Source organism: Cariama cristata, unplaced genomic scaffold (genome assembly GCF_000690535.1).
Source record: "Cariama cristata isolate BGI_N322 unplaced genomic scaffold, ASM69053v1 scaffold7685, whole genome shotgun sequence".
Taxonomy (NCBI): Eukaryota; Metazoa; Chordata; class Aves; order Cariamiformes; family Cariamidae; genus Cariama; species Cariama cristata.
In genome coordinates this window covers 5,459-30,678 of record NW_009619163.1, presented here as the reverse complement: position 1 = coordinate 30,678, position 25,220 = coordinate 5,459, and the positions used below count along the sequence as shown (strand labels likewise).

Sequence of the window (25,220 nt, the reverse complement as noted above, 5' to 3'; positions counted from 1 at the left end):
CTTTCCATGTGAAATGCTGGTTGGCTTCTAGCCATTATTTTCCATCTGGAGAGTCTTAACACTCTTGAAAAAATTGTGGTAGTTGCAGTTGTATCTACATTAGCATTATAGCTTGTGTCAGGAAGGTGCTTTTGAGGTGAAGCTCCTGATTGCACCTGCCTACTGTACCTTGCTTTGCACTGTGAAATGAAGTTGGAGAGTTGGATTAAATTGGGATGAAAGTAAACTGGAAAATATTCTGCCTACAGCTGATCAGCATTTGGTCCATGGGACCAGACTACAACTTCTCTGGCACCACACCTCCCATTTCACGTATAGAGTGTGGATGTCAGATCCTCAGCATCAGCTGTTTTTCTCTGCAGATTTGGTCTTCCTATGCTATCCGACATGTTCATTTAGATTAGCCTTTAATACAGATCAGCTCCTGGATCTTGTAGCCAAACAGACATCCAAAAATCCATGAACCAGGTGTGGGAGAAGTAAAAGGTTTTGGTTTACATTAAAAGCTAGCTAGTGTGCAAACTCACTTTGGTACCTTTGGTTCTCCTGGCTGCGATATAAGTCTTACATGGTGATTAGATTCAGCGTGGTGCCCTAGAAGAGAAATTTTATTTCAAGCTGCCATCAACACAAAGTTTTTTGGACACTGTAAATCTGGGGAGTGGGAGAAGACACGTTTTGTGTCACATTAAATTGAGAGGGAGAGTCACACCGCTCTTGCTTTACTTGTTCAGAACAGAGCTGGGAATTGCTTACTTTGTTCCCACGTGGAATTTTGTTTATATGGTAGAGAGGAAAGGCAAATGTTTCAACATTTTTTTTACCAAGTACACTTAATCTCGCTCGAATAACCTTTCCAACCCACCAGCCACCTACAGTAGGGCTATGCTTCGCTAAAAGATTAGTGTATTGTAGTAAGAAATAAAGCATTTATAAGCAGTGAAAGAGGATTCAAAATAATTGGGTTTTGTGCTCCATTAATTCTTCTTGCTTTTCTGTTATCACTTTGTGTAACCTTTTACTGGTAGCAGAATTCATTAGCTGAAGATTAAAATTCTCAATTGCCCATAGAAAAGAGGTGGGAAGCAAGTCTTTGTCTGCATCTGACATACCTGTGATTTGAGCTGGAAGGACTGTATTTAGAAACAAGGAGAGCTGAGTTCTCATATTTATTCAGGTTTTGGCCTATTTTCTGATAGTGTAAATGGACAAGTTTGTTCACTATTTGCATTTTTTTGTAGCTATGCAGAGGTGATTTTCATCTTCTCATCCTCATAAAATGCAAGCTAATGCACAAAATCTGCTGTCTGTGCTCAGCTCTTTGAACTCTCATGCTGTAGAAGAACAGTCAGATGCTGTCAGTTTTTACAGTGTTGAATTTAAAGGTTACAGCTATTGTAAGGTTTTTCGGGGGAGTATTAAACACCCAGTTTTCCAGCCTTGAAAAGAATGTTTAAAACAGTAGCTAACCTGCATCTGAGTAGAAAGACATGTGGAAAGTATCTTCAACTAAACCAGCAAAAATTCTGTGGGGGAAAGACGTTTGGCAAATGTAGCAATACCCTGCTTTGCAAAATATGTTGTGCTTTTTCTCTTTCGCAAGGTTTAAAGCTTCACGTGCCCGTTGTTTTGTCCATTGGGATTGTGATCTTTGGCTTCTGGCTGCAAACACAAAATATAGGCAAGGATGCAAGGTTGTCATGTGGCACAATCCTGCAGGAAAGCTGCTGTTGTGACCGTCAGATTCACCCTAAGCAGGCGAAACAGAAGCAGAAGATGATTTCTGGCAGCATGCCTTGTGTTGCTCTGTAGCACTGCTTTGTGAATACCTGAAAGTTGACACAGGCAGCCTTTGAAAAGGGCATCGTCTGGACTGCAAGCTAGGAGGAGAGTGGCTGCAGAATTCCAGGCAGAGAATTTCCAGGAGCTGCTTTTTCACTTCAGTGTATTTGATGTTTGCTGAGTTTTGTGCCCACATCCAACTACTCTGACTGCATGTTTGCATTCCAGGATGCAAGATATGCAGAATGCATAAATGTATGTATAATCCAAAAAGGATGGAGTTTGTGCTGTTTTTCTAATGTGACTGTTTTTACAGGTGCTGAGGTGTTTCCATGCTATAGGTCTGCATTACCAACGCTCTGATGCAGTTTTCTACTTGGACATGCAGCCTGTTAGTTGCTTGAGCCTATTTCCAAATACAAGATTTGTGACTCTTGTGCTGCTGGGTTGCAGACTCTCCTGAGGAGAATCTGTTTTATCTCTGGACTACACGAGGGGAGCATGACATAGTTCAATTGCAACACGTCACACGATTAGCAATGATGGTAATTCAGCAGGCGGTCTAATGATTATAATCTCATTAGGCCTCTCGTATCACTAGCTGCATTTTTTTTTGTAACCATAAGGTTAATGGATAAAATTTAATATTTGTTATAAAACTAAAATACAGTATTTGCTTTTTTGAGGGCTGTGATACATTGCTGAGATTTAAGTCTAAAGGAATTGCCATTTAGTGCGGACACTTAGTGATTTAAGGATACAAAACACGGGTTATGCTTTGGCATATCAGTGTTGATCATCATCTAGGCAAAGCTTGTTAACTGATCTTCTGCATCCAGCTCAGGTACCATCACAAGAAAACAAGGATCTTTGAGGTATTGATTTCAGGAAGTGAAATGCTTGCCACCTGTGAGTTTCTAAAGTTAAACCGTGTCTCTAGACTTTATCATCTCAACCCCAAAATTTGGCCATACATCCACCCTTGTGTTTGTGTTGGGTAGCTAAAAATTGTATTGCTGCTTTAGCCTTTACATGATAGTCTAACCACTTGTCAATTTAAAAAAAATAATTTGATCGGTGATAATGATGCACTTCCAACTTTATTGCATAGCTCTATATTTAGTATTTCATTCATGTTCGTATTTTCTTATTAAGCTGCCAGTTTTAAACCTGAAACTTGTTAATATAGTGTATGAGGTGGTAGTTGAAGGAGACCTGGCCTTTGAGGATATAGTCAACTTCTGGTTCGTGTTACAAACAGTAGGTACAGCAGAACATATTAAATGTTGTCAGAAACAAAAGAAAACAAAAAACCCAGTTTTATAAATTGTTTAACTCTTAATTGTGAAATAGGAGCATCTTTTGATGTATGTCAAAGAAAGGAGAGGCAGTAAGCTGTTGGAACACACACAGTTATATCCAAGTGCAGTATTTTTTGTGGCAAGAACTGTTCTGAAGTCACGCCAATGACTTCAGGTGCAATTCTTCATGTCCAGACAATATTGTGTCTTCTACATAAACGCTAGGATGGAAGATGAACTGCTACGCCTATGTGGAATTTTACTGATTTGGAAGTGTTGCGGTGTGGCTATGCAGTCGGCATTTCAAGATTGTTGTGTGTTACACTGGAACTGCAGAGAAAGCGATTGCTTTAACGCCCTGAAAGAGCTCTTCTGCTTTACCTGTCTGCTGCGTAACGTGTTCCCGTCATTCTCTCGCTTTGTGGTGACGTTCCCTGTAGGTTTTGGAATATATTTATAGTAACAAAACAAAAATACAAATTTTTCCTTCCCTGCCATCTAGTGTCTGCTATTCTGCCCATTGGTGACTGCTTCACTTTCATACCTTTTCTCCACAAAACAAGCTGAAACAGTACTTTCATTTAGGATGGGGAGTTAAAAACAGATGTATGGACTGTAAATATTGTTAACTCCCAGACTCGTTTAATAAAAAGTTGAAACCTGTAGAATCTTCAAGGTCTAAAAATAATAACAACTTTTTTTAACACTCCATTTAACCTCTAAACCTTGCTATTTCCTGGTTCGTTGTGTAGAGAATTGGACCTCAAATACAGAGGCTGCAGCAGTATGTTTGATACACTCAGTGCTACGCTCCGAGAGTAAGGCTGGAACACTGGGCAGGTATCATAAACCGAACGAAAGCTGTAGAGGACACTTGCAGCTGTATTTCTGTTTGTGGCATGTAACACAGAAATCTGTAACTGATTTTACTTTAATTTGATCATCTACCTGTAACTTGTCTGCCGGGAATGATTTGCTAGTTCTTTGATCTCTTTTCTTGAAGCACAATTTCAACGCCTTGGGGCTTTGTGTGGAGAAGGAGTCCGTACATTTAAGCTGAGCGCCTCATTTTCAGGGGCCTAATAACTGAACCTGGTTTGTTTATATTTTTAGATAGCTGTCTGTGTTTGTTTTCCATGTGTTTATATCATCTGTGATTAATAAGACACGGTCGGAGTAGGAAAGTTCACTGTGTTAGTAACGGAAATGAGCTGTTTGCTCTTTCTGAAGTTGTAGAAAGACAAGGCCGTGCTCAGGGGTTTAATGGGCTGTGTTTAGTCCTTGATCCCTGCAATGATAAAAGATTTAACTCTGCCAGTTGCAAGAGAAACATAATAATTCAGGGGAGTAAAATTTTTTCCCTTCGTGTTCCCGCAGTCCTCTTGGATTCGTTCTTACTCGTTGGCTGGGAATGGTCTCTCCATTTTCTTCTCATGGCCCCACACCTCCCCAAGACTGAGCGCTCTGTAAAGTTGTCAGAAGGGTTTGCAAAGGGCGATTATCCATCCAAGAAGCAGGCATCAAGTCTGGTCTAAGCAGGCATCAAGTCTGGTCTAGGAATGCATGGCTCAAGGGTTCCTGGTGGAAGTTCCTTGTCTCCCTTTTCCTCTTCAGTTTGGAGGTGGTATAATCCTAATTGTAATGAAACTTTATCTGTTTTATTTTTCATTTCAGGATTTAGGTGTAATGTCTTTTGAATGCCAAGAGTTAATGGCGATGGACGGAGTGGGTTATACGTTATCTGTGTTTGCTGTAAATGTTCTTTGACACAAAACAGTAGCCATAGTCACCCATAGATCTGATAACTGTTACCATGGGTGACAATTTCCATTTTGGTCCTAAAGAGGGTGAATGTTCTGAGAAATTACACACACATCTGTTAGCATTTAAGTTAACTCAGTGTTGGGCCTTGAAAAATCTCAGCCCTTTCTGTCAATAATTTCACACGTTTGCTGTGACAAACCTACACTTCAGGCTTTTCACGCAGTTAAAACTGATGAAAATCTTAAACTTCAGCTGCGTGGTAGGGGAGGTACCGCTGTAGTAAGTTACGGATGATTTTGCCGAGTTGCGGACGTGGGCTCTGGAGCGGGGCTCGGTTCAGGTGTTGGAAGCTGCTCAGCTGATGTGTGGCTCCGTGGCGAGCTGAGCTGAGCTGAGCTGAGGCAGGGTACCACAGTCCCACCTGTACGGATGCTCACGCAACCAGGGCAAGCCCAGTTCAGGGAGCTGGAAAGCAGCTTCTGTGGGGAACAACAGCTCCGTGAACCAGTACGCTGAGCTGGCTCGTGAGTGTTGATGCAGGAGAAGGAGTGGCTCTATGAGGTAGGGTGTCAGGAAGGAAGGGCTTCTTCAGCTCTGGCTTCCACAACAGCCCGAACCTCACCAGACAACCTAGCTAATGTGGCCTTTGGTCGGCTGCAATCTTCTGTGCCGTATCTCTGTTGATTGGAATAGCTTGGTAATAGGGAAGACTCGGTACAGCTGTAGCTCTGTAACTGTAATGCTTTGACGGTGCTGGCAGCAGTAACATGGGGAAGAACCTTTCTCCAGCTTTTCTTCTGTTTGAGACTAGAAACACTCATAATTCTTTAATCACAATGACATTGTTATTGAGGGGCGTCATTGAAGGGCAAAGCTGCATTTGTTTCGGTGCCAGAGATGTGTGTCTCACCTTCATAAAAATATTTGGATTAGGTTTTTTTAGGTCAATCTTTAATTTTCTGAGTTTATATATTTTGGGGTTTGAATAATCACAATTTACCATTTGGAGCTTCTTTTCTTATCCTTAACTTGATACTCAGATCTTGGCCTTAATCTAAGGGCTCTTACCAATGGCAGGGGTATGAAATCAGCAAGGATTCTCAAGTATGATCAAGTCTGTGTACTGGATGTGAAGCTCCCTGGAGCTGCGTAAGGAGAAGAGGGTGCTGATGGAGATCTCGTCTCTCTCACCCGTGTATTCCCCACTCCCTTTTCGCGTTTCTACAGCATACTGCTCTTTGATAGGCCCCACTAGCAAGGTGACAGCTCCTTCTTTGCATGTGATGCAGTTTTTGAATACTTTTTTTTTCTTCCACGCTATGAGAAATGCTTTTTGGAAGTGGGCTGAGGATGAAGGGAGGAACAAAGTGCCTTGCTCCGTTGCTTGAGTTTCATGCCTCTTACCGAACGCTACACACCAAAAGCTGTGGGGTGGGAGCCCCACCCTCAACCGACAGAGGAAGTCGTCGAGCCTATTTGCAGCACTTTATCTCATCTTTTTTACGAAAGCATAGTAAACAAGGGAGAGAAACTAGAATTTGGTAAAGAGCAGGGGTGAGTAGCTGCAGCAGGAGGCCTTCTGCCGTTCTGAGTTAAGTCAGGATGGTTGAGGTTGGGTTTGGACATGACATGGAGCTGCTCTTTGTCATAGCAAAGGAAGATTTTACCTTTCCCTCAGGAACTGATCGAACTAAAGTCCAGGATTCTTGACTCAGTATTTTGAATTTAGCTGTAGCCTTTCTACAAACATTGCGTGTTGTCTGACCAACTGATTCGCAACTCAAATATCACCTTGTTGCCTGTGATGGGCTAGATACTATGGCCAAGGAAGGCTCGTGTGCCGTTTCTCCTCTGTCAGCCTACATGTCTGATAGCCTCCAATAGCGATCTTACCAACTGCAGAGGGTTTTGCAGCCTCTCCTCCCCCCGAGACGCTTGAGCTATGAGGATCCGTGAAGGCACTTTTGCCTTTCATTCTTACCTTTATTTGGTTCCTTGCAAACCTTGGTGTCTTCTGTCAGCTGCATAAGCAAATGCAGCGTGTACAGATATTTTGACCTCTTTTTCTCAGCAGTTGGGTCAGTCCCCTTCCCCTGCTATGTTTCATTTTTAGAGTGACTGAATTTGGTTCTGATTCCACTTATTTCTCATAGTAGATAACAGGAACTTGAAGATCTGTATATGAGTATCTTTGAAAGCTTTGCAAGGCTAAAATTTGCTTTCGTACACTGAACAGAAAATGTTTGAACCATTTTGCCCGGCTTTTTGTCTCTGCTGTTATATTGGAGATTGGGGTTTAATTCCTGGGCCTTGATTCAGTCTGTTTGTAGTGGCACCAGTTTTGATGCTTTGCAGCAGTATCTCCCTTCCTTCACACATTGCCATCTTCAAAATGTGGCTTGGACTGAGGGAACACCATTAATTCATAGGAATTAACACATTCCTTTGAAGCGAAGGCTAGTTTTGTATGGAAAGGTGTGCGTCGTTGTCGATGGTCCTGTGTGCTGCTGCTTAGCTTTGGGGGGGTCGGATGGGAGAGGAGTAGTTGCAACATATAGCTGCAAACATTTTTGAAGCAGGGTGGAGGCACAAAACAGTTGCATCGTTGATCTCCGAGGAGATTTCTCATGGTAGCTAAGGGTGTGACCACAAAGATACTAATGCTTCAGGAATTCTGGCGATGAAGCATCAAAATGCTCCACAACAAGCAGCAGAGAGACTCAAAAACTAGGATGTACGTGGTAGGAGTTTTATGAGATCCTTGCTAGCCGGCCCATCTGTGGTAGGAAAATCGTGTCCTGCTGTCAGTCATCTAAAAGTGAGAGGTAAAGCTCATCCTCCCAACAGTAGGTGTTGCAAATTGCCAGATAGTTGTCTGAGTGGGACAAAAAGGTGTACAACTCAGTGAAGGGTACCTGCTGGACTGACCTGTCCCAAACCCTGTTGGTGATGGCCCTTCTACCACGAAGCCATTTTTAGTGCTCGTTCAGCCGTTTGTAACATCAGGCTGTTTTCCTAAGGTGGATGGGGCGATCTGAAGACACGGAGGCCGTGGGTCAGCAGCGTGGGGCTCCTGCTGCAGTGCTGGCCTCAAACCCAGCCTCTTGTTTCTGACTTTGACTGGCAGGGCAGTTTTTGCTCAGTTTTGCTGACGCTATTATTTGTGGAGCCGTACTGTAAACCAGCATACCAATCCAGGTTAAAATAACTCTTTCAAAACAACTGTGAACTGAGACCACGAATGGTTTTGTCAGCATAACAGAGGGCTAACGTGCTTTGTCCCAGGCCTAGGTACAGGAACGAGGGTGGAAAGTGTAACTGCAGTTTATTGACAATGAAAATACCATGCACATAGCACGTAGAAACAAAATCAGGAAGGCAGGGAAAAGGTATACCTAACTGAAATCGAGCGTTGCAGAAGTTACTTCTGCGTTCTCAAATATCTCGGTAGAAGAGAAAAATAGAGGAATTTTTTTCTGCATACGGTGGAAAGCAAAAAGTCCCATCAGCTAATACTTACTGTTGTCGTTTGGCAAGTCGTTTTTTTCTCTGGCAGCACTGGTCTCATCAGGGGCTCACCCAGAGTTTTGCGGGCAAAGCTAGTGAAGCTGACCATGCAGTTAACTAGATCAAGGATTTGAACCGAGTTAACTAGTACCTCTTTTTGGGGAGGGGCAAGTGCCCTGGGGAGGTGTTGGAGTTACTTTATGGTGACCATTCCCTGGTACAGCTCCCTCTGCGGTAGGAGTACAATTGGAGCATCAATGGCAAGGCAGAAATGCGTGGGACATGGGGAAGGGGAGAAAGAGGTCATTACTTAATCTGAACCTACCACCAGACTAACTATTTGCTGAACTGCCTCCTCAGGAGGTCAGGGTGTTAAAATGTCCTTTTGCACTTCTTGGGTTTAGCAAGGTGCTTGACGCAGGCTCCCCTGAGGTTTTTGTAAGCAAGCTGGGACAACTCGAAGCTGCATCTGCAACTGGTGAGAGAACAGTATTGAAATAAAGGCTTGGTGCCAGACTGGGAGGGTGTGTTGAGCAGGGCTTTTGGGTGAGGTGGGGAGGGAGAAGGCCGGTGTCTGATACTATTAAGTATTTTCAGTAATTTGACGTAAAGAAGGGAACCGTGTGCGTATTTGTTAAACTTGCAGGTTAGTAGGCTGTGAGGAGGGCAGGATTAGGACTCGCAATATTTCGAGAAACTGAGAAGGACAGGACAAAACCAAAGGAAAATGCAGAGTTTCTACATTTTGGTGCGTCTAGTCAGTGGCATGAATTGAGGATGGAGAATGGCTGGCTAGATAGCAGCTCTGCAGAAGAGGACTGGAGACCTGTCATGGTTTGTGAGCCAAGCACAAATGAACATGTTATGCATTTTACGTACACAAAAAAGGCAAACTGGCTGGGACATGTAAGTGAGAAGTATTATTTAATAATCATTTAGCTCTATAAAAGCTGATAAAGCCTAGGCTGGAATATGTACCCAATTTTGGACACTATACTTCGAGAAGAATGCAGATCGAATGGAAGGAGTCCAAAAGACAGTAAAGAAGCAAAGGTCTGGAAAATGTTATCTATAAGGGAAGGTTGAAACAACTGTCTTTGGTCATTGTATGTAACAGAACACTGTAAGAAAACCAAAGTTTTCAACTATGTAGGGATAGATGCAAAGAGGAAGAGAATAAATTGGTCTTGTTAATGATTGCAGGTAAGGCAGGGAATAATGAGTATAAATTGTAGGAAGGGGAATGTAAGTTAGACGTTCAGAAAGGTTTTTAAATAGCAAGGACATCTATGTACTGGGCTAATTTCTCTGCAATAATATTGCATTTTTTCATCAGAGGGCTTCAAGAACAGGTTAGAGAGACCACTGTGAAGGATTAGTTTAGTATATTTTTACCTAGCCTGAGCAATCAGAAAGCATTAAGTGATTGGAATGTCTTCATCCCTCTTTTCTGTGGTTATGTCTGCTGCTTCAAGAACCCAGGGCTGTGGACATGAATCCCGCGTCAGTGACAGAAGTGCTGCCCCGTGCCTGCCTGCTTACCACTGCTTCTGCTCCACCAGCTAAGCCCCTCGTTTGTCTACGCCGTCAGCGGGAGCCAGGATAGCTGATACGGCTGAGAACAGTAAAGCTTTGTCAATAGGGGTAATTTTGAGTGAAATGGGTAAAGCAGCACTCAGGTGAGCATGCCAGAAGGTTACGGGGGGCAGGAGTAGTTTTGCAGGGATTGGTGTCAAGTGGCCGGGAAGGGCAGTGGTAGGAGCTGGAAAAGGGGCACATCTGCATTGTGGGTCTCCTCTAGAGCTTACCTGGAGCCTTACTGCTTCCAGGGTCTTCGTAGCATTTGTTTTGTGGTTTTTTGTTGTTTTTTTTTTTTTCCCCGTTTGCTACAGTAGAGTTAACAGAGTTGCTCCGCAGCTCGGGGCTATGTAGTCATTTCAAAACCAGAAAAATGTGCAAGGCTTAGTTAGCTTCGACTCGAGTATGATTTTACAATAGAACCCCTCTCCTGACATGTCAGCCCCATCCCAGGTTGCTGAGGGAAGCAGTGAAGGATTTGTGCCCTCTTGACATTTTCAGAGGTCGAATATGAACTCCTCTGTCATGTTGCCAGCCCAGAGAGCTACAACCCAGTGCTTGTTTCCAGAGGACTAGTCATGAGAGACTGAAATTGTTCTGTACAAGATTCTTCCCCTAGCAGTTTTGCATTACTTACTATTTAATGTGTATGTGTTTTGGGGGAGGGCTTTTCTTTTTTTTTTTTTCCTCAGGGATTCTTTTCTTCTTGCTTTGTTCTTCTCTCTGCAAAAATTTTCCTGGACTACATCAGCTGAACTCCTGCAGTTGACTTTCCTAACCATTTGCTATGGTCAGGGAAATGTCACTTAAAGTTCATGTGCTGCCTTTTACTGACAGCGGAGGTAGGCAGGGAGGGGAGAGGAAAGAGTTACGGTGGTGCCTGCACGTTCTGGTGGTCGAGTGCGTTTGATGACTCAAGGTGAGGCCTGCTTCGCTTGTCTCCAGGGTAGATTTTCATACCAATTTCTATATTGCATGGTATCTTTGCCCAAGTGTACCCGAACTTTTATTTCACTTTTCTGTGATAGGCATACAACGGAAGAAACGCATGTTTAAGTTCAAGCACCTGCATATTCACAAGGAGTTCATGCGGCTTGAAGCGTATTTCCCAATGTTATTGGTTGGTTGCTCGTCATCGAAGTGTGAGGGTCGACTGCCCAGGAGTTGATGTCTCAGCTAACCAGTGAAGTTTTTTGTATTATTTTTGCAGTTATTGCAAAACCGTATCTCTACCCTTACTTTAGTTTATCCCAAAGTGCAATCTGTGCGCTCCCAGTTCACAGCTTGCCTAATTTTCTCTGGTGATTTCTCTCCATAACCAGATTGTACGAAACTATCTTTAGTCTGAACAGGAACTATTTACCCCATCATTGTAGGGGTCTATATACCCACTCGCTATGGTTGGTTTTCACTGATTGTTAATTTATTCTACAAATTATTTTTCATTCACTTCGGTAGTCTGAATCCCATCTGTGATGCCCTGGTGTGTTCAGAATTCCTGGCGTAAGGACTAAATTCTACTCTTTGTCCCACTAATGTGAACCTAGAGGGACTCTGTCTATATTTTGCAGAACATGCGTCTGTCTTAGCACTTTGTCTTTGGCTACTCCATTTTATTCTGTAGGAAAGAGTTCAGAAGTCTACACATGCATTAGAAGTAGTTTCTTACATCGCATTTATGTAAGGGCTTTTATTTTTTAATAGTCTTTTGAGATTTCATTATGAAGTTACATTTGAGAAATATTTAATCATTGGTCTTAAGTGAAAAATAATACGAGTAGACTATATTTCATAGGACCTAGATGCAATGCTTTGGCGTTACTAACTGTACAAGTTTAGATTTCTGTCTTCAAAAGACCCGCAGCTTCTTTAAAGCTGAAGTTTTTTAACTTTGCGATTTAGCTTGATGGTAGTTTAGAAATTTCACCAGGCAGTTTTAAATACGAGTATTTCAGAAATATGAAAAGAAGTTATTATGTTCCCTTCAGCTAGTTCTGAATACAAGCCACGATGTGATTGGTTTTTTTTTTTAAAAAAAAAGAAGCTACTTGGAGATTTGGGAAAACCGTGAGGAGCTAGTGACACTTAGCGTTGTCACCCTCTTTCTGCGGTGTTCCTGTGGGACGTGAGCTTTGTGTGCTCCCGAGGAGCCAGGCAGAGTGAGAGATTCCTCCAGGGTTAGTGCGGTCCTGGACAGCAGAGGATCAGTTTCTTAAAACATGATCCATTTTGGCTCTGGTTTTATACTGGGCCCAAGGGGGCAAGGAGGGCTGTGATAGGGAGAGCTGCTGTTAATTCCTCAAGTCTTGGTTTTCTGTCAACGGGCAGATGTACTTTCCTGTCCAAGTGTTCCTGTTCTCACGATAGTATCTCTTACACGGACCAACGTATATGTCCTGTGGACCTGCAGAATTTGCAACCAGCCCTTGCATGTATACAAAACACAGGTGCAGATGAGGGAAAGACTTGCAGCTTCCTTTGACATTAAAAGGTAGTAAAGAGGATTTACAGTTCATTAGGATCCTCCCCCATCCCTCCAACCATTTCATGTATCTCTTCAATGTTTCAGTGCCATTCCCTTACTTAAGGTTCCTGGATATCTTACTCTGTGTTGGACTTTGTAAAAGGCATTTGTTGGGGGGCTGGTTTTGACTCATGTTCTTGGATCCAACTTTGTCAACAGTGGTTAGTTCAACTAGAAGTGTACCTATGGCAGTCTCTTCAGCGGCCCACAAGAAGTCCAGGTCAGTTCCTGTAGCTCCTGTGCTGTCAAGTGGAGTATGTCCATTCACATTGCTTTATACCAGCTGCAGATCTGGCCCGGGGTGTTGCAAGATGCAGGAGGCAGTTGCTGCGGTGTATTTGTTAACTTGGTTGGCCTGAAGGGACCGAGCAGTGAGAGAACTTCCATCAATTCTAATTCATTCTCTAAATGTTTTCCTCTCAACAGCTCTGAAAAGTCCAGCTGCATTTCATGAACAAAGAAGGAGTTTGGAGCGGGCCAGGGTAAGATGCAATATTGTCTTTAATGTTTTGGGGAAGTCAGGAGTAGCATGTCGTATGTTTTGGGTATCCTGTAGCTGTTAATAAGATGCAGAAGGGAATTGTTCATATTCTGGATGTCATACAGTGCTCTGTAGTCAGAGATTTATTGAATGGGGTGTTCTTTAGCTTGTATGTGGTGGTGGTTAACCCTCAGTGAACTAGTTGTGCCTGAAAACCATTGAATATTGTGCCTGGATTTCCCATGGAGTCTTCTTGCTGGAAGTCACTGATATTCTTCTTCACTGTCCATATACTTTACATTTTTATTTTTATTTTTATGGTGTCTGTTTTGCCCTTAAATGCTCCTATTATGTAGAGCTCAGTTCCACCTTTAAGGAAAGTGTATAGTTTCTCTCTTACCTGCACGTGCACTTGTTCATCTAGGACATTAGAAAATGAAAATTTAACAGAGAAGATCCCCCTCCAAATCTTGTAACGCTGAAATCACGCAGACTTCTGGCTCTATAGAAAGAGGAAGCCAGGCGTCACACTTCATGCAGCATCTTTGTTAACTGGGGGTTTTCTTGATGATTTCTGTTCTCAAAAGGTCTCTGGGGATACTTTTTTCTGATTAGCCTACAGGGGAATAAAATCTGTTATGAGTGCTGGGCTAAGTTTTGTTTTAAAAATGAAAGCAACTTAAGTAAAAAAATAACAGCTGTTGTTAAAACCTATAAGGGAGTGTTAGCACTTTAAACTGTGAAAGTCTTGGAACAGGGGACCAGTGGCTGCTGCTTCTTCCTCATCTTTTTTTCCTAAAACCTTCTTAATAAGTTAGTATTTTGGTGTGGACAATTGAGCAAGTATGGTGCGGTTTTCTGATTGACTTTTATATTTATTTTCTCTGAAGGCCCATCCCGGTGGCCAGTACTTACCGGTCCGTTACCCACTGCTCCCCGATTCCCATTGCTGGGCTGCGTAAAGGGTAACGTGCTCAGCCCAGACAGGGTCATCTCTGTACGTTGCTCTGTAGTGCGTTCTCCAAAGACAGAGCTAAAAGCAGCTATGAAAATGAAATTACTCTTGTCATAGCATTTAGATTCTGCCTGCCAAGGAACTGCATGGGGTCTTTAGCTTAAGAAATAACATATCTTTAAACAAATAAAAGAGTACACCCAAACCCCAAGTCAGCCCTGAATGCCAGCAGTATATGAAAGTATTTGTGGTGAACAATGGAACGAGTGCGTCTGTCTTTAATGGAAACGTCTTGAATTTCACCCTGACACAAGTTAGTGGTGTTGCATAAAAGGGGAAAAGAGGGCTTCAGCTCTTGAGGAAGTCCTTCCCAGTTTCTGTTCAGCGGGGCAGCAGTGCACAATTAGACTGAGGCCATTACATAGGTCATCTTTAGAATAAGCTCATTCTCTGGGTGCTCTGGGACAGAAGATATGCCCCTTCTCTGTTCTGTGTTTATTTAGATCTCAGTAACAACGGAAGATGGTTGTTTCTTGTGTTTGTGCTGTCCAAGATCACCTCAGTCCTGTGTCTGCTCAACTGAACTTGGTTCTTGCTTGTTCTGTTTTTGCTGCAGACAGAGGACTATCTGAAACGGAAAATCCGGTCCCGTCCAGAGAGATCAGAACTGGTTAGGATGCACATTCTGGAAGGTATGGCCCGTGCTAACAGGAAAACATCAACAATAAACTTTATCGTAATTACTTATTTAACAGCTTTCTATCTTGCCTCTGACCCCCAAGTCTGTCTTTCAGTTGGGAGCGGGCAGAAGATCATGCCTGTTGCATGATTTCTTGGGAGGGATTCAAGTCTGCTTGCATGGAGATTCCCAGAAGAATCTGTTACGTGAGCTCAAAGTGTGCAGTTTTGTGTAGCTGAGCAGCAAGAAAATAGAATGACTGTGGATTGCTCTTTCACTAAGGGAAGACACTGTAGAATATCCAAGAGAGAGTGAGGCAGATTTGATCTAATTAATAAGCACCTCCGTTTCAGAGAGGGAGTACTATGCTGCTGCTGAGCACCGCATCTTTGGACACAGGTGAAAGGGAAAAAATGAACGAGAATTGGATGACATCAGTTTGAGAAGAGTGAATTTGTCCTATTCTAGAGTCACAAGGGCTACTGTTGTTATCTTTATAACTTAAATATACATAATATCTAGAATATCTTTATAATGCATAGTTATCTATTGTTATCTGCAATTGTTTTTCTGTACAGTTATCTACTGTTACCTACGGTTACCTTTCTGAATAGAAGTAAAATACTGCTGAGGTGCATAGGTTGACCATTGCTGGATTGATGCCATTTTATTTACTTTCCCCCGACCAGAGACCTCAGCTGAACCCTCCCTGCAGGCTAAGCAGCTGAAGCTAAAGAGAGCCAGACTGGCAGATGACCTCAATGAAAAGATAGCGCAGAGGCCAGGTCCCATGGAGCTGGTGGAGAAGAACATCTTGCCTGTGGAGTCGAGCCTGAAGGAAGCCATTATCGGTAAGGCCAGAGGAGAATCTATGGTGAGGGCATTTCCCACAGGTGGCTGTGGTTTCCTATCAATTCACCTGCCTGTCTTAAGAGAGCGCAATCCCATGGTTGGTCTTGTTTTCCTGTCTCAGGCCCAAGGATTCTGAAAAGCAGAACTCCATCTGGCCCACGTAGTGCTACGGAGACATTAAATTATAGGGAGTATGGATATCCCAGAATAACGTGAATGCAATTGCATACCCTAAAGACTTGAAAGACTGTTGAAGATTGCATTCCCTAGATTCTCTCCTTAAAAATCTCTCTCGGTATAACATGTCAGCAGCCTCGGTCAGGGAGAACCCACTGACTTACTCAGATCAGGGAGAGGAGACAGAATATAAACAGGTGTGATGAAACAAAAGCTGTCTGTGAACTTAAAAACTTCAGAGGATTCAACCCCTTTAAAAATAAACCAGAACAGATGTAAATCATGCCAGTGCCATTCCAAGGGCTGAATTTTTCGAGGAATAGCCTTCCCACTGCCTCAGCAGTGCTCTTTCCCATCTCCCCAGACTGAGCAGTCTGTGTGTGTCTGTGGTTATTCATCCCCTCAAACATATACAGCTACTTCAAAGACAAATGGGACGCAACTGTGAGCAAGACGGAATACTTTTCGTGAAAAAGGAAAAGGGCAGTGTTGTGGGAGAGCCTGGCTCCACTATTGCACAAGAAGTGGTTGAAGAGGAGAAGGTGAACTTGTGAACTGCAGCATTAGAGATGTGGCTTCCTTCTGACTGAGCAAAGTACATCTCTCTGGATTCCTGTTGCTTTTAGGTTAGATGCAAATGATAGTATTTTCCTGCTTGCCAGGATTAATTTGAGATAGGGTAATCTAAGAAACATTAGTACGTTATAAATGTACTCCCATGTGAATTTGTCTACTGGACGTGTAGATAGACAGAAATGCTAATAGCAGTCAGGGCCACCACTTAATCCACAGCCCTTGTTGCTTGTAAGAGTAGAAAACAATTTGGGCTTCTGTCGTGAAGAGGGATTCTTCTACCTTCCACCACACAGGATGAACACCAAAGAAACCATGACACAACCTTACCCTGTCTAACATTCTTCTTCTTTGGTGCCAGATGGTAATCGAATAAGCCATGCCCCAGAGCTGGGTTTGGGCAGAGTTAAGGAGCTCTTGTTATACTTCCTGATCTTGTCTGGCTGAGAAGCGAGGGAAATGGTTCACCCAAGTCTGCATCATTTTATTCTGCTGATGGCAGAGATAAATGTAAACACCTAAAACTGATCCAGTTCTCTCATTTTCAGTTGATGCTTTAAGCACAACTCAGACACAACTCTCTCCTTGCCTTCGTTATCTTTGTGAAACGTCTAGTGTCAAGTGAAATAATGTCTTATTCCACTTTGAAGACCACAGTTGATGTTTGTGTTTTCAGTTGGACAGGTGAACTACCCAAAGGTTGCAGACAATTCCTCCTTTGATGAGGACAGCAGTGATGCCCTCTCCCCAGAACAGCCAGCCAGTCATGAGTCCCAGGGGTCTGTCCCATCGCCGATGGACTCCCGGATTTGTGAGCCTCTCCCTAGCACCACTGGCACATCACTAGCTCAGGTGAGAATGTGGTGGCCTCCTGCTGTGCCCTGAAACTTCACAGCTGCTGCTGATTTGTGGCAGAGGATCCTAAAAAGTAAGACCAAAGGATCCTTAAAAGGTATAGCCTGTGAGATTTCACAAGGGGTCTTAGCTCTGTGTGGTGGTGGTGAAGTCCTCTGGTTATTCAGAAGCCCCTGTAGTGGTGCCACGTGGGGAAGGGGGACAATCATTACTTGGTGCTACAGCCTGTATGCAACTGGTTGTGGCAGGCAAAGCTGGGGGATATGGGTGTGGGATTTTGAGTCCTTTTCTGCCCTAAGAGGTTGTGCTGCTTCTCTGAAGCAGTAGGTTAAAGGACTCTGATTAATGACTTGAAACCTGTGCTGCTTCCCTTTAAGTGGACACTTCCTGCACTCTCTTAAACTGTTTCCCTCCTCGTACGTGTATTCATTAACACCTTTTTCTGTCCCTGCAGGGTACATCCCAATTGCAGATTAGCGCAGACTCCAGTGAAACGCTTTTCCTACCTGAACAGCCACCCCCACCTCTGCCCCCTCCACCTCTTCTACCCCCTAGTCTTACCAATGGAGCGGCTCTTACTGCTGCCAAGCCCCCACCAACACTCATTAAGGTACTGGTTTTGCCGATTTCTTCATTGTTGTAGTCTCAAGGAAGTTAGGATGGTTACTCTGAAGAAGGTCTGGAGTTGGCAGTATTGTGTTAGCAGATGCAAAGGAAGGAAAGCTTACTTCTCACTAGTGTCTTCCTCTGACACTTGTTGTAACATATTTAATAGGTTTTTCTGTTCCATGATGTATTCACCTTCTGTAAAATGGGTCCTGAATGCAAAATGTTTGGAAATGACCAGTGTTACCCATAATTAGAGTCAGTGATCTGCACTGGCTGAGCAAGTGATCTGGTGTGCTGGGAAAGGTGACCTGCATTATGGTGCAGTGTAAGCTGCTGCAGGTGCTGTGACTTTACTGTTGCCTGAGTTAGAGAAGCATGGAAAGACCCTGAGGTCAAATCTAGAGAATTTTGAAATGAAAATCCCAGTGTGTGTTCTGGTTTACATGGGGTGTTATGTTACTTCAGTGTTTCCATTCTTACTTGCTTCCTCCTTTTCTTCTAAATAGCAAAGCCAGCCCAAGTCTGCTAGCGAGAAGTCTCAGCGCAGTAAAAAAGCCAAGGAATTGAAGCCGAAAGTCAAGAAGCTTAAATATCATCAGTATATTCCCCCGGACCAAAAGCAGGACAAGGGAGCTCCTCCCATGGATTCATCCTATGCCAAAATACTGCAGCAGCAACAGCTCTTTCTCCAGCTTCAGATCCTCAACCAGCAGCAGCAGCACTACAACTATCAGACGATCCTGCCAGCCCCCCCCAAGTATGGGTCCTAAATGGCAGCTCTCTCTTAGGAAGCGCTTGCTTCCCCCGTACTGTTACCAGAGACATTGTGTTCTGGGTGTGAGGTGTGGTGACTGGGTGTATGTAACGCACTCAATCTTGTTAGGTTACAGAGAGCCTCAAAAAGGGCCGGTGTCAGATGAATCGGACAAAAGCGGCTGAAGTGAGTCGGTTGGCAGAGTAAGGGGCATGGATGTAGTCAAAGACATTGGTGTGCTTTAACGTCTAGGGTGGCACTAGTGACCCAGATGTTTCTGAATGTATATGACTTGACACTGAGGGTCTCCGGTGCCTTTCCACCTTAGTTTTGATGCCTGTGTTTTTTCTTTCCCCACAGGCCTCCAGGAGAGCAGCAGAGTGGTGCCAGTGCCCCTGCTGTACGCAATCTCTCCGCTGCAGTCAGCAGCACATCTTCCGTATCCTCTGGTTCCAGTGGGCTGATGCGACAAAACAGTAATGCTGCAGCGGGCAAGCCTGGCCCTCTCCCTGCCAACCTAGATGAGATGAAGGTAAATGGCCTGTGAAGCTGCCCAGCCCCTGTTCTGCCATTGTCAGAGGGCAGTACTGAACGACGTTGCTGCCCCAGAGCAGGCCTGAGCAGGACTGACAGGAGTTAGCGATAGCAGCTGGTGTTGCCACCCTGCAGCCTGTACCTGAGGTGCAGGTTTGTCGGCCTGAAGGAGGGTCACTTTAGTCGTTTGCCCCATGGCTCTGGTAGCTGTTAATAGTTGTTCTGGTTAGAGTGTATGTTCTCTTAATGCTGCCCTCTTTTCCCCCCTATCAGGTAGCAGAGCTGAAGCAAGAGCTGAAGCTGAGGGCCTTGCCTGTCTCGGGCACAAAGACGGACCTGATTGAGCGTCTCAGAGCTTACCAAGAGCAGAACGGTGCAGCCAGCCAAACACCTCCCACTCCCAAGCCCAGCACAGCAGCCATCCTCCCAAAAGCGGCCGAAGTGGTGGTCGCCTTCCCAGCTGCCAGGCTGAGCACAGGGCCAGCCCTGGTCACCACTGGCATTGCCCCAGCAGAAGTAGTCGTGGCCACAGTCACCGGTGGTGGCGTGATGAAGTTTGGCAGCACAAGCTCGACTCCTCCTGTTTCTCCAACTCCTTCTGAGCGCTCACAAATGAGCACAGGGGATGAGAACTCAGCCACTGGAGACACCTTTGGAGAGATGGTGACTTCACCCCTGACCCAGCTCACCTTGCAGGCGTCCCCGGTGCAGTTCCTGGTGAAAGAAGAAAGCTCCAAGTCTGCCTCCTGCAGCGTAAATCCAGCCCCCAGGTCGGAGCGGTGTAGCACTGGTAACAGCAGAGATGCAGAAGTTCGGGACAAAGACCAGATGCTGCAGGAGAAGGACAAGCAGATTGAGGAACTCACCCGCATGCTGAAGCAGAAGCAGCAGCTGGTCGAGATGCTTAGACTACAGCTAGAGCAGGAGAAGCGCTCTCAGCAGTCACTACCGGCCCCAGCGGCTGCGGGAGAAGGAACAGCCCTTGCCTCCAACCCAGTAGCATTTGGCACTCAGGTCAAGAGCGAAAACGGTTTCCTGAGTTGCCAGTCTGCGAAGCAATCCAGTGGCCAAACAGACCAATTCAGCCCTGCACCAACCGCTAGCCAAATGGACACTTCGAATCCAAGCCCAGTGCCAAAGAAAGCCGTGATGGTGAAGCAGGAGGTGCCAGCCGCGGAAGCAGAGCCGCCGTGCCAGTCCCACAGCCCGCGGCTTTTCCTTGGCCAGCAAGGGAGCGCCCTGAGCGACCTCATCAAGGGCACCCCTCCCCCCACCCTCATCACCGACTCCACAGGGACCCACATCGTCCTCACCGTGACCAAGCAGAGCGCCGAGAGGCAGGGCCTCTCGCCCCACGGGAAGGCAGGGAGTAGCTGCCCGGCCTTGCAGGTAGGCGAGGGTTAGATCACGTCCCTGCCGCAGGCAGTTGGGTTCCTCTCCTCCCTCTTCCCTCTCCTGGGGTTCAGGTTACCATCGGATGACTTAACGTGGTGGAAATTCGATGCAGTAGATACTAAAATGGCTGAGTTGCTTGCTACGATGGCTGGTAGATCGTGGCTTTGTAAGACAGAGCAGTGTAAGCAGATCTTCAGCAAAAAGACTGGAATTTGACAGTGATGAACTGTGTACAGCAATGCACGATTGACTGTGTGCATCCCAGGCTGTTCAGCATTCTTCCAAACACATGGTTCTGCCTTTTGTCAGGCAGGATCTCGGGCTTGGAGGGCAAGGGTTTGCTGCCACATTTCACTAGTTTTTGAAAGAACGACTGTGCCTGTGGCAGTGAAAAAAGCAGAATGTATATCACCTCTTGTCCTTTACTGGAGAGATCGTAGTCAGAGTGATAGATAGCCCACCTTATCTACCGAGAGCTGAAATCAGACCCCGGGAGCAGACTGTTTGCTGTTTGACTGCTCTTTGTTTTAATGCATGTCAGTATTTCATCATTAACGGAGTCTTTCATCAGAGATGATCTACTATTCCCCTGTTGGCATGAGCTCAGCACTTAACAGAAGTGTTTGAGTGTTTCTTCCAGGAAGGGATAAATATGCCCAGGTTTTATGGCGTAAGTCAAATCCCAGCATTTTCCATGGCATCAGAGAAGATTTTCATTCTCTGCTGCTACATTTCTTGCACCTTCTGCAGAGCAACTGGCAGCGTCTGCCGTCAGGGACAGGCTGCATTTGCTGTGTGGCAGGTGAGATGCCAGGCAGCTGTCTAAATACCAGCATCCAGGGTCACCCTTGATACCCCAGGGTATCTCACCTGACCTCCAGCCGCTGCTCCAGGGGGCCACAGGTCCTGTGTCAGGTCTGCCAGCCCTCGAGGGATGTCCTGGATAGCCCAGGGATTTAGACTGGTACTACCTCCTCTTTTAGGACTCTGAATCCCAAACCAACCTGATTTCTCTGCTTGGTGAAACAGAACGATTGACTGAATTTCCTGAAGAATAAAGAGTGGGGAAAAACAAACTTCATAAATCCTTTAAGAAACACAAGCCTTGCTCCATGTTGTTTCTGGGGAATAGCTTCTCACGGATACCCTTTTCTTTCCAGAGAGTACAATCATCGCCCGCTGAAACTTCCAGCCAACCGCCATGTCAGCTACCTGCAAGCACCCCTCCGCAGCCCACACAGCAGCAGAAGCAGCAGCAGAAGCAGCAGCAGCAGCAGCCCAGAGGACTAAACCAAGCTGTCAGAAAGGTAGCTCGCTGCCTGCTCCCTTTTCTTCCTTGTTTTTCTTTGCCTGCTGCCGGGGTTTGTAGCAGCGATGGGAAGGGGACGCGCATGCACAGTCCTGGTCAGAGACCTTCATCACAGCAAGTGAGATCTCACGGCAGCTTCAGCCACAGCTTGCAGCTGCCCAGAACGTTTGGTTTTCCACTTGAACGTGGCAGCAGAAGGGGTGCCTGGCATAGCCTCTCCGTTCCCCTGCCTCCTGCCGAGCTAGCTGCGATGGAGAGTCCATCCGGCCTGAGGTTTCAGGAGCGCTAAGTCTCTGTGAGGTCTTCCCCTGTGGGCACGCTTTGAAACGATGCGGAGGTTTTACAGCAAAGAGCTCTGGGATAAACCCTGACAATTTACTAGCTTCTGCCTTTTGGTCCCACATCTGGGCAGAATACCAGCTGGTGTTTTAAACAAGCATTATCTATCAATTAAAACCGATAAGAGGCCAGAGTGGGCAGCCTTGGTTCACAGTGGTGTCCCTGATTCTTGAAGGAGTGCTGCTGAATTGAAAAGGGAGCTACTGCATGGAGAGAGGGTGGTGTAGGCAGTATGTCTGCTACTGAAGGTGGCGTATGAGCTCTGAGAGGGGCAAAAGGATGTGAGCTTTTACTCTCTGGTACTGATGGACATGCTGTGATTTCCATTCGCGTGCCTTCAGCATACCTGTTAATCATCTCTTTGTGAAGTGCAATGCTGGTTCAGGAAAGAGAGCACCTCTGGCTTTACCCCTTCTCCGGGTGATGGCTGTAAAGAGGGTCTGCTTGCAGCTTCTCCCTTTCTAGCCCGCTGAGCTCTAACATGTAATTAAGCTAAGATACAGAAAGATTATGAAGAGTTTTCAGAGCTTGGAGGATCACTTCTGAGTCAGATCCTGGAAAGGGTATGAAGACAGGAGTCATTTTTAATGTAGTCGGAGTGGGATATCCACTTTGCAAAGGGTCAGTCTCTTGGCTTGCTTTGAGACCTTTGAGGAAACGCAGAAGGTAAACGAAGGCACCTTTCCCCTCACACTCCCCTAGCTCGTGTGCTGTGGAGGCATCTGTAGTGACTCTCCTCATCCTTTTGCCTCCCTGTAGGGTCAGAAGCCAGGTGTGCAGGTGGTCACAGGGCAGCTGCCCCACGCCGTATTGCCTTTCGCAGCACCTCCAAACCTGCAGCCCTTCTTCCCCAATGGTTTCTACAAACGGTCCCTGAAAATTGGTGCTCCTGGCAAAGCCGGCCCACTCAGTGTGTCAAAAAAGGTACCCTCCCAGCACATCCCAGTGGCCTGTACCACAACGCCAGTTTCCAGCCCCTCTCAGGAAGAGACCGGACCCCAGAGCAGCTCTGCCAGCCAGGGCCTGGGGCCACTCCTCTACCTGCAGGTCACGGAGGAGATGATGAACGGCTTTCCGTGGAAAACAGGACAGGGAAGAGCATTGACACGTACAGGTGTTGGAACTGGCATTCAGCTCCTGCCCGGGGATGACTGCTCCGGGGGAGCCAGCTTTAGTGTGGGTCACGCAAAACTGCTGGAGAGGCAAAGACCTGATCCACATTTTAACTTTTCTTATGGGCAGTTGTGTGCTGATTCCTCTGGTAAAGCTGAGTCACGAGCAGCACTTCCTGCAACATTTGGGGTTTCCTTTGGAGGTCTCTGGTGCTGCTGAATGCTCTGCTGCTCCCCGCCTACCATCAGGCTGTGAAACTTGCTCCTAGTGAAGCTTGATTGTGTCCCCAAAGCAGGCACTGCAGAGGGAGGTGGGTAAAAGGTCCTGGACATATTGCGCAGAGTAGGCTGCACACAAGGGAAGTGCCCTCTCTCTCCAGAGTGCTGGAGGAATCCCCCACTTGGACAGATGAGGCTCTCCCCATCCAGGAGCAGCCCCGATGGTGGTTTGTGGCGTGGTTGCTTTAGCGTTAGAAAACTCAGCAAAAGATTTCCAGCTGTGAGTTGGAGGGGAAATCTGTCTCCCTCCCCTGCAGCCAGGGCGTAGTGCACAGAGTACACGGAGGAAGCCAGGCTGCTGGGAGGAGAGCAGTGCAGCCCTCTGTGTGGTGCTCACCAAGAGAGGAGGTGATGGTCTCTCAAAGCAGCTGAGAACAGGAGCTGATGTGGACTTGCCCCTGCTCACCCCTTCTGCCTTCGTTATTAACAGCCCTCATCGCAGCCCGGCTCTCCTGCTGCCCCTTCCCCACCCCAGATGGACCTGGAGCAGCAACAGCACACGTCGCTTTTTGGAACTCCTCCGCCTCCTCTCCCTGTTCCCTCGGTCCCAATGAAAGAGCCACCAGGCTATGAAGAGGCCATGAAGCAACAGCCAAAGGCCCAGGTGAGAGCAGTTCTTCTCCCTGGTTTCCTTGAGGAGCAGGTGAAAAGTTGCCATTGTAAATCTGCTTAGATTCCTGCTCTGGGCCAGTAAGAGAGACGCAACTGCGCCTTCCTAGCCGAGTTCCTTCTGGAGGGTTTGGGGCAGACCCAGGTAGAGATCCCAAGCCCCTCACTGCCTGGGGAGCGTTAGTACAGCAGTTGCTGACTTGTGCCTTCCCTTGGGTGACGGAGGATTCTGGTGCCATGCCACCCTGTGCTCATTCTTGCTAGGTAGCAGCCCCATCCCTGGGGCGAGGGAGGAGAGCCAGCAGCCAAGGGTGTTGCTGGAGGTGGAAGCTCCCCTGGTAAATAGGAAGCTAATCCCTGCGCTCGCTCTCCCCAGGAGAACGGCTGTTCCAGCCAGCAGATGGACGACCTGTTTGACATTCTCATCGAAAGTGGAGGTAAGGAGACAAGGCCAGCATTTCTCGTAGTCTTCGAATTTGAGCCTGGGGATTATGGAGCACTGAGGGGAGAGTTTGTCATGGCCCGGGTCTTTGCTCCTGCACCCCTGCCAGTGCCTTTAGCACTGGCAGTAGTCGTTAAGGCACCGAGGGAGATGTCAGTCAGGCTGATACAGAGCTTCTCAGCGGCTCTGCTGTATCACATCTGGGCACATCTCTTCTGCGGTACTGGACAGAGCTTGAACTTCCCCAGGGGCGGGCTGAAAACTCCCCATAGCAAGCCAAGTGTGGGCACGGGATAAGTTTCCTTATCCCAGTTGGTGGTCAGTGATGGCTCAGTCCGGGGGGGTCCCTGTTGCCTTGGTGGGTGGGAGGGATCCTTCTGGTGTTGGGCCAAGCTTTTCCTCACCCTGCCCTGCCTGTTTGTTCCCTGTGCAGAGATTTCTGCTGACTTCAAGGATCAGTCGTCCCCAGCTGGGAAAGAACCACCCGTAGCCCCAGCCTGCTCCCCACCGCCCAGCAGCCACCATTCCTCAGAGCTGGCGGTGCCGGTGTCCTTGGGGCAGCCGGTGCCCGTGGGCCGGCTAGAGCTCGGCAGTCAGCAGCGGCTCCCCGCTGCTGACGGCAGGCCACGACGGGCCGGAGCCCCTGTCCCTCATTGATGACCTCCACAGTGAGATGCTGAGCAGCTCGGCCATCCTGGACCACCCGCCTTCACCTATGGACACCTCGGAATTGCACTTTGCTCACGAGCCGTCCGGGGGCATAGCCCTGGATCTGGCTGAGGCTAACTTGGACAGCATGGACTGGCTGGA

At 46.5% G+C, this 25,220-nt stretch overlaps 1 protein-coding gene across 1 annotated transcript in view; it reads left to right on the top strand.

Annotated features, from left to right (window-relative positions):
* Nucleotides 1-25,214, top strand: part of MKL1 (megakaryoblastic leukemia (translocation) 1) — a gene marked incomplete at its 3' end in the record, with an annotated part of 45,559 nt that extends 20,345 nt beyond the window's left edge. Inside the window, 13 exon segments of the mRNA XM_009701130.1 lie at nucleotides 12,883-12,938; nucleotides 14,509-14,584; nucleotides 15,261-15,422; nucleotides 16,850-17,025; nucleotides 17,483-17,638; nucleotides 18,144-18,394; nucleotides 18,752-18,923; nucleotides 19,199-20,314; nucleotides 21,481-21,627; nucleotides 23,790-23,963; nucleotides 24,345-24,405; nucleotides 24,844-25,004; nucleotides 25,006-25,214. Coding sequence (XP_009699432.1) covers nucleotides 12,883-12,938; nucleotides 14,509-14,584; nucleotides 15,261-15,422; nucleotides 16,850-17,025; nucleotides 17,483-17,638; nucleotides 18,144-18,394; nucleotides 18,752-18,923; nucleotides 19,199-20,314; nucleotides 21,481-21,627; nucleotides 23,790-23,963; nucleotides 24,345-24,405; nucleotides 24,844-25,004; nucleotides 25,006-25,214 — 2,917 coding nt within the window.
* Between the last annotated feature and the right edge of the window lie 6 nt (nucleotides 25,215-25,220).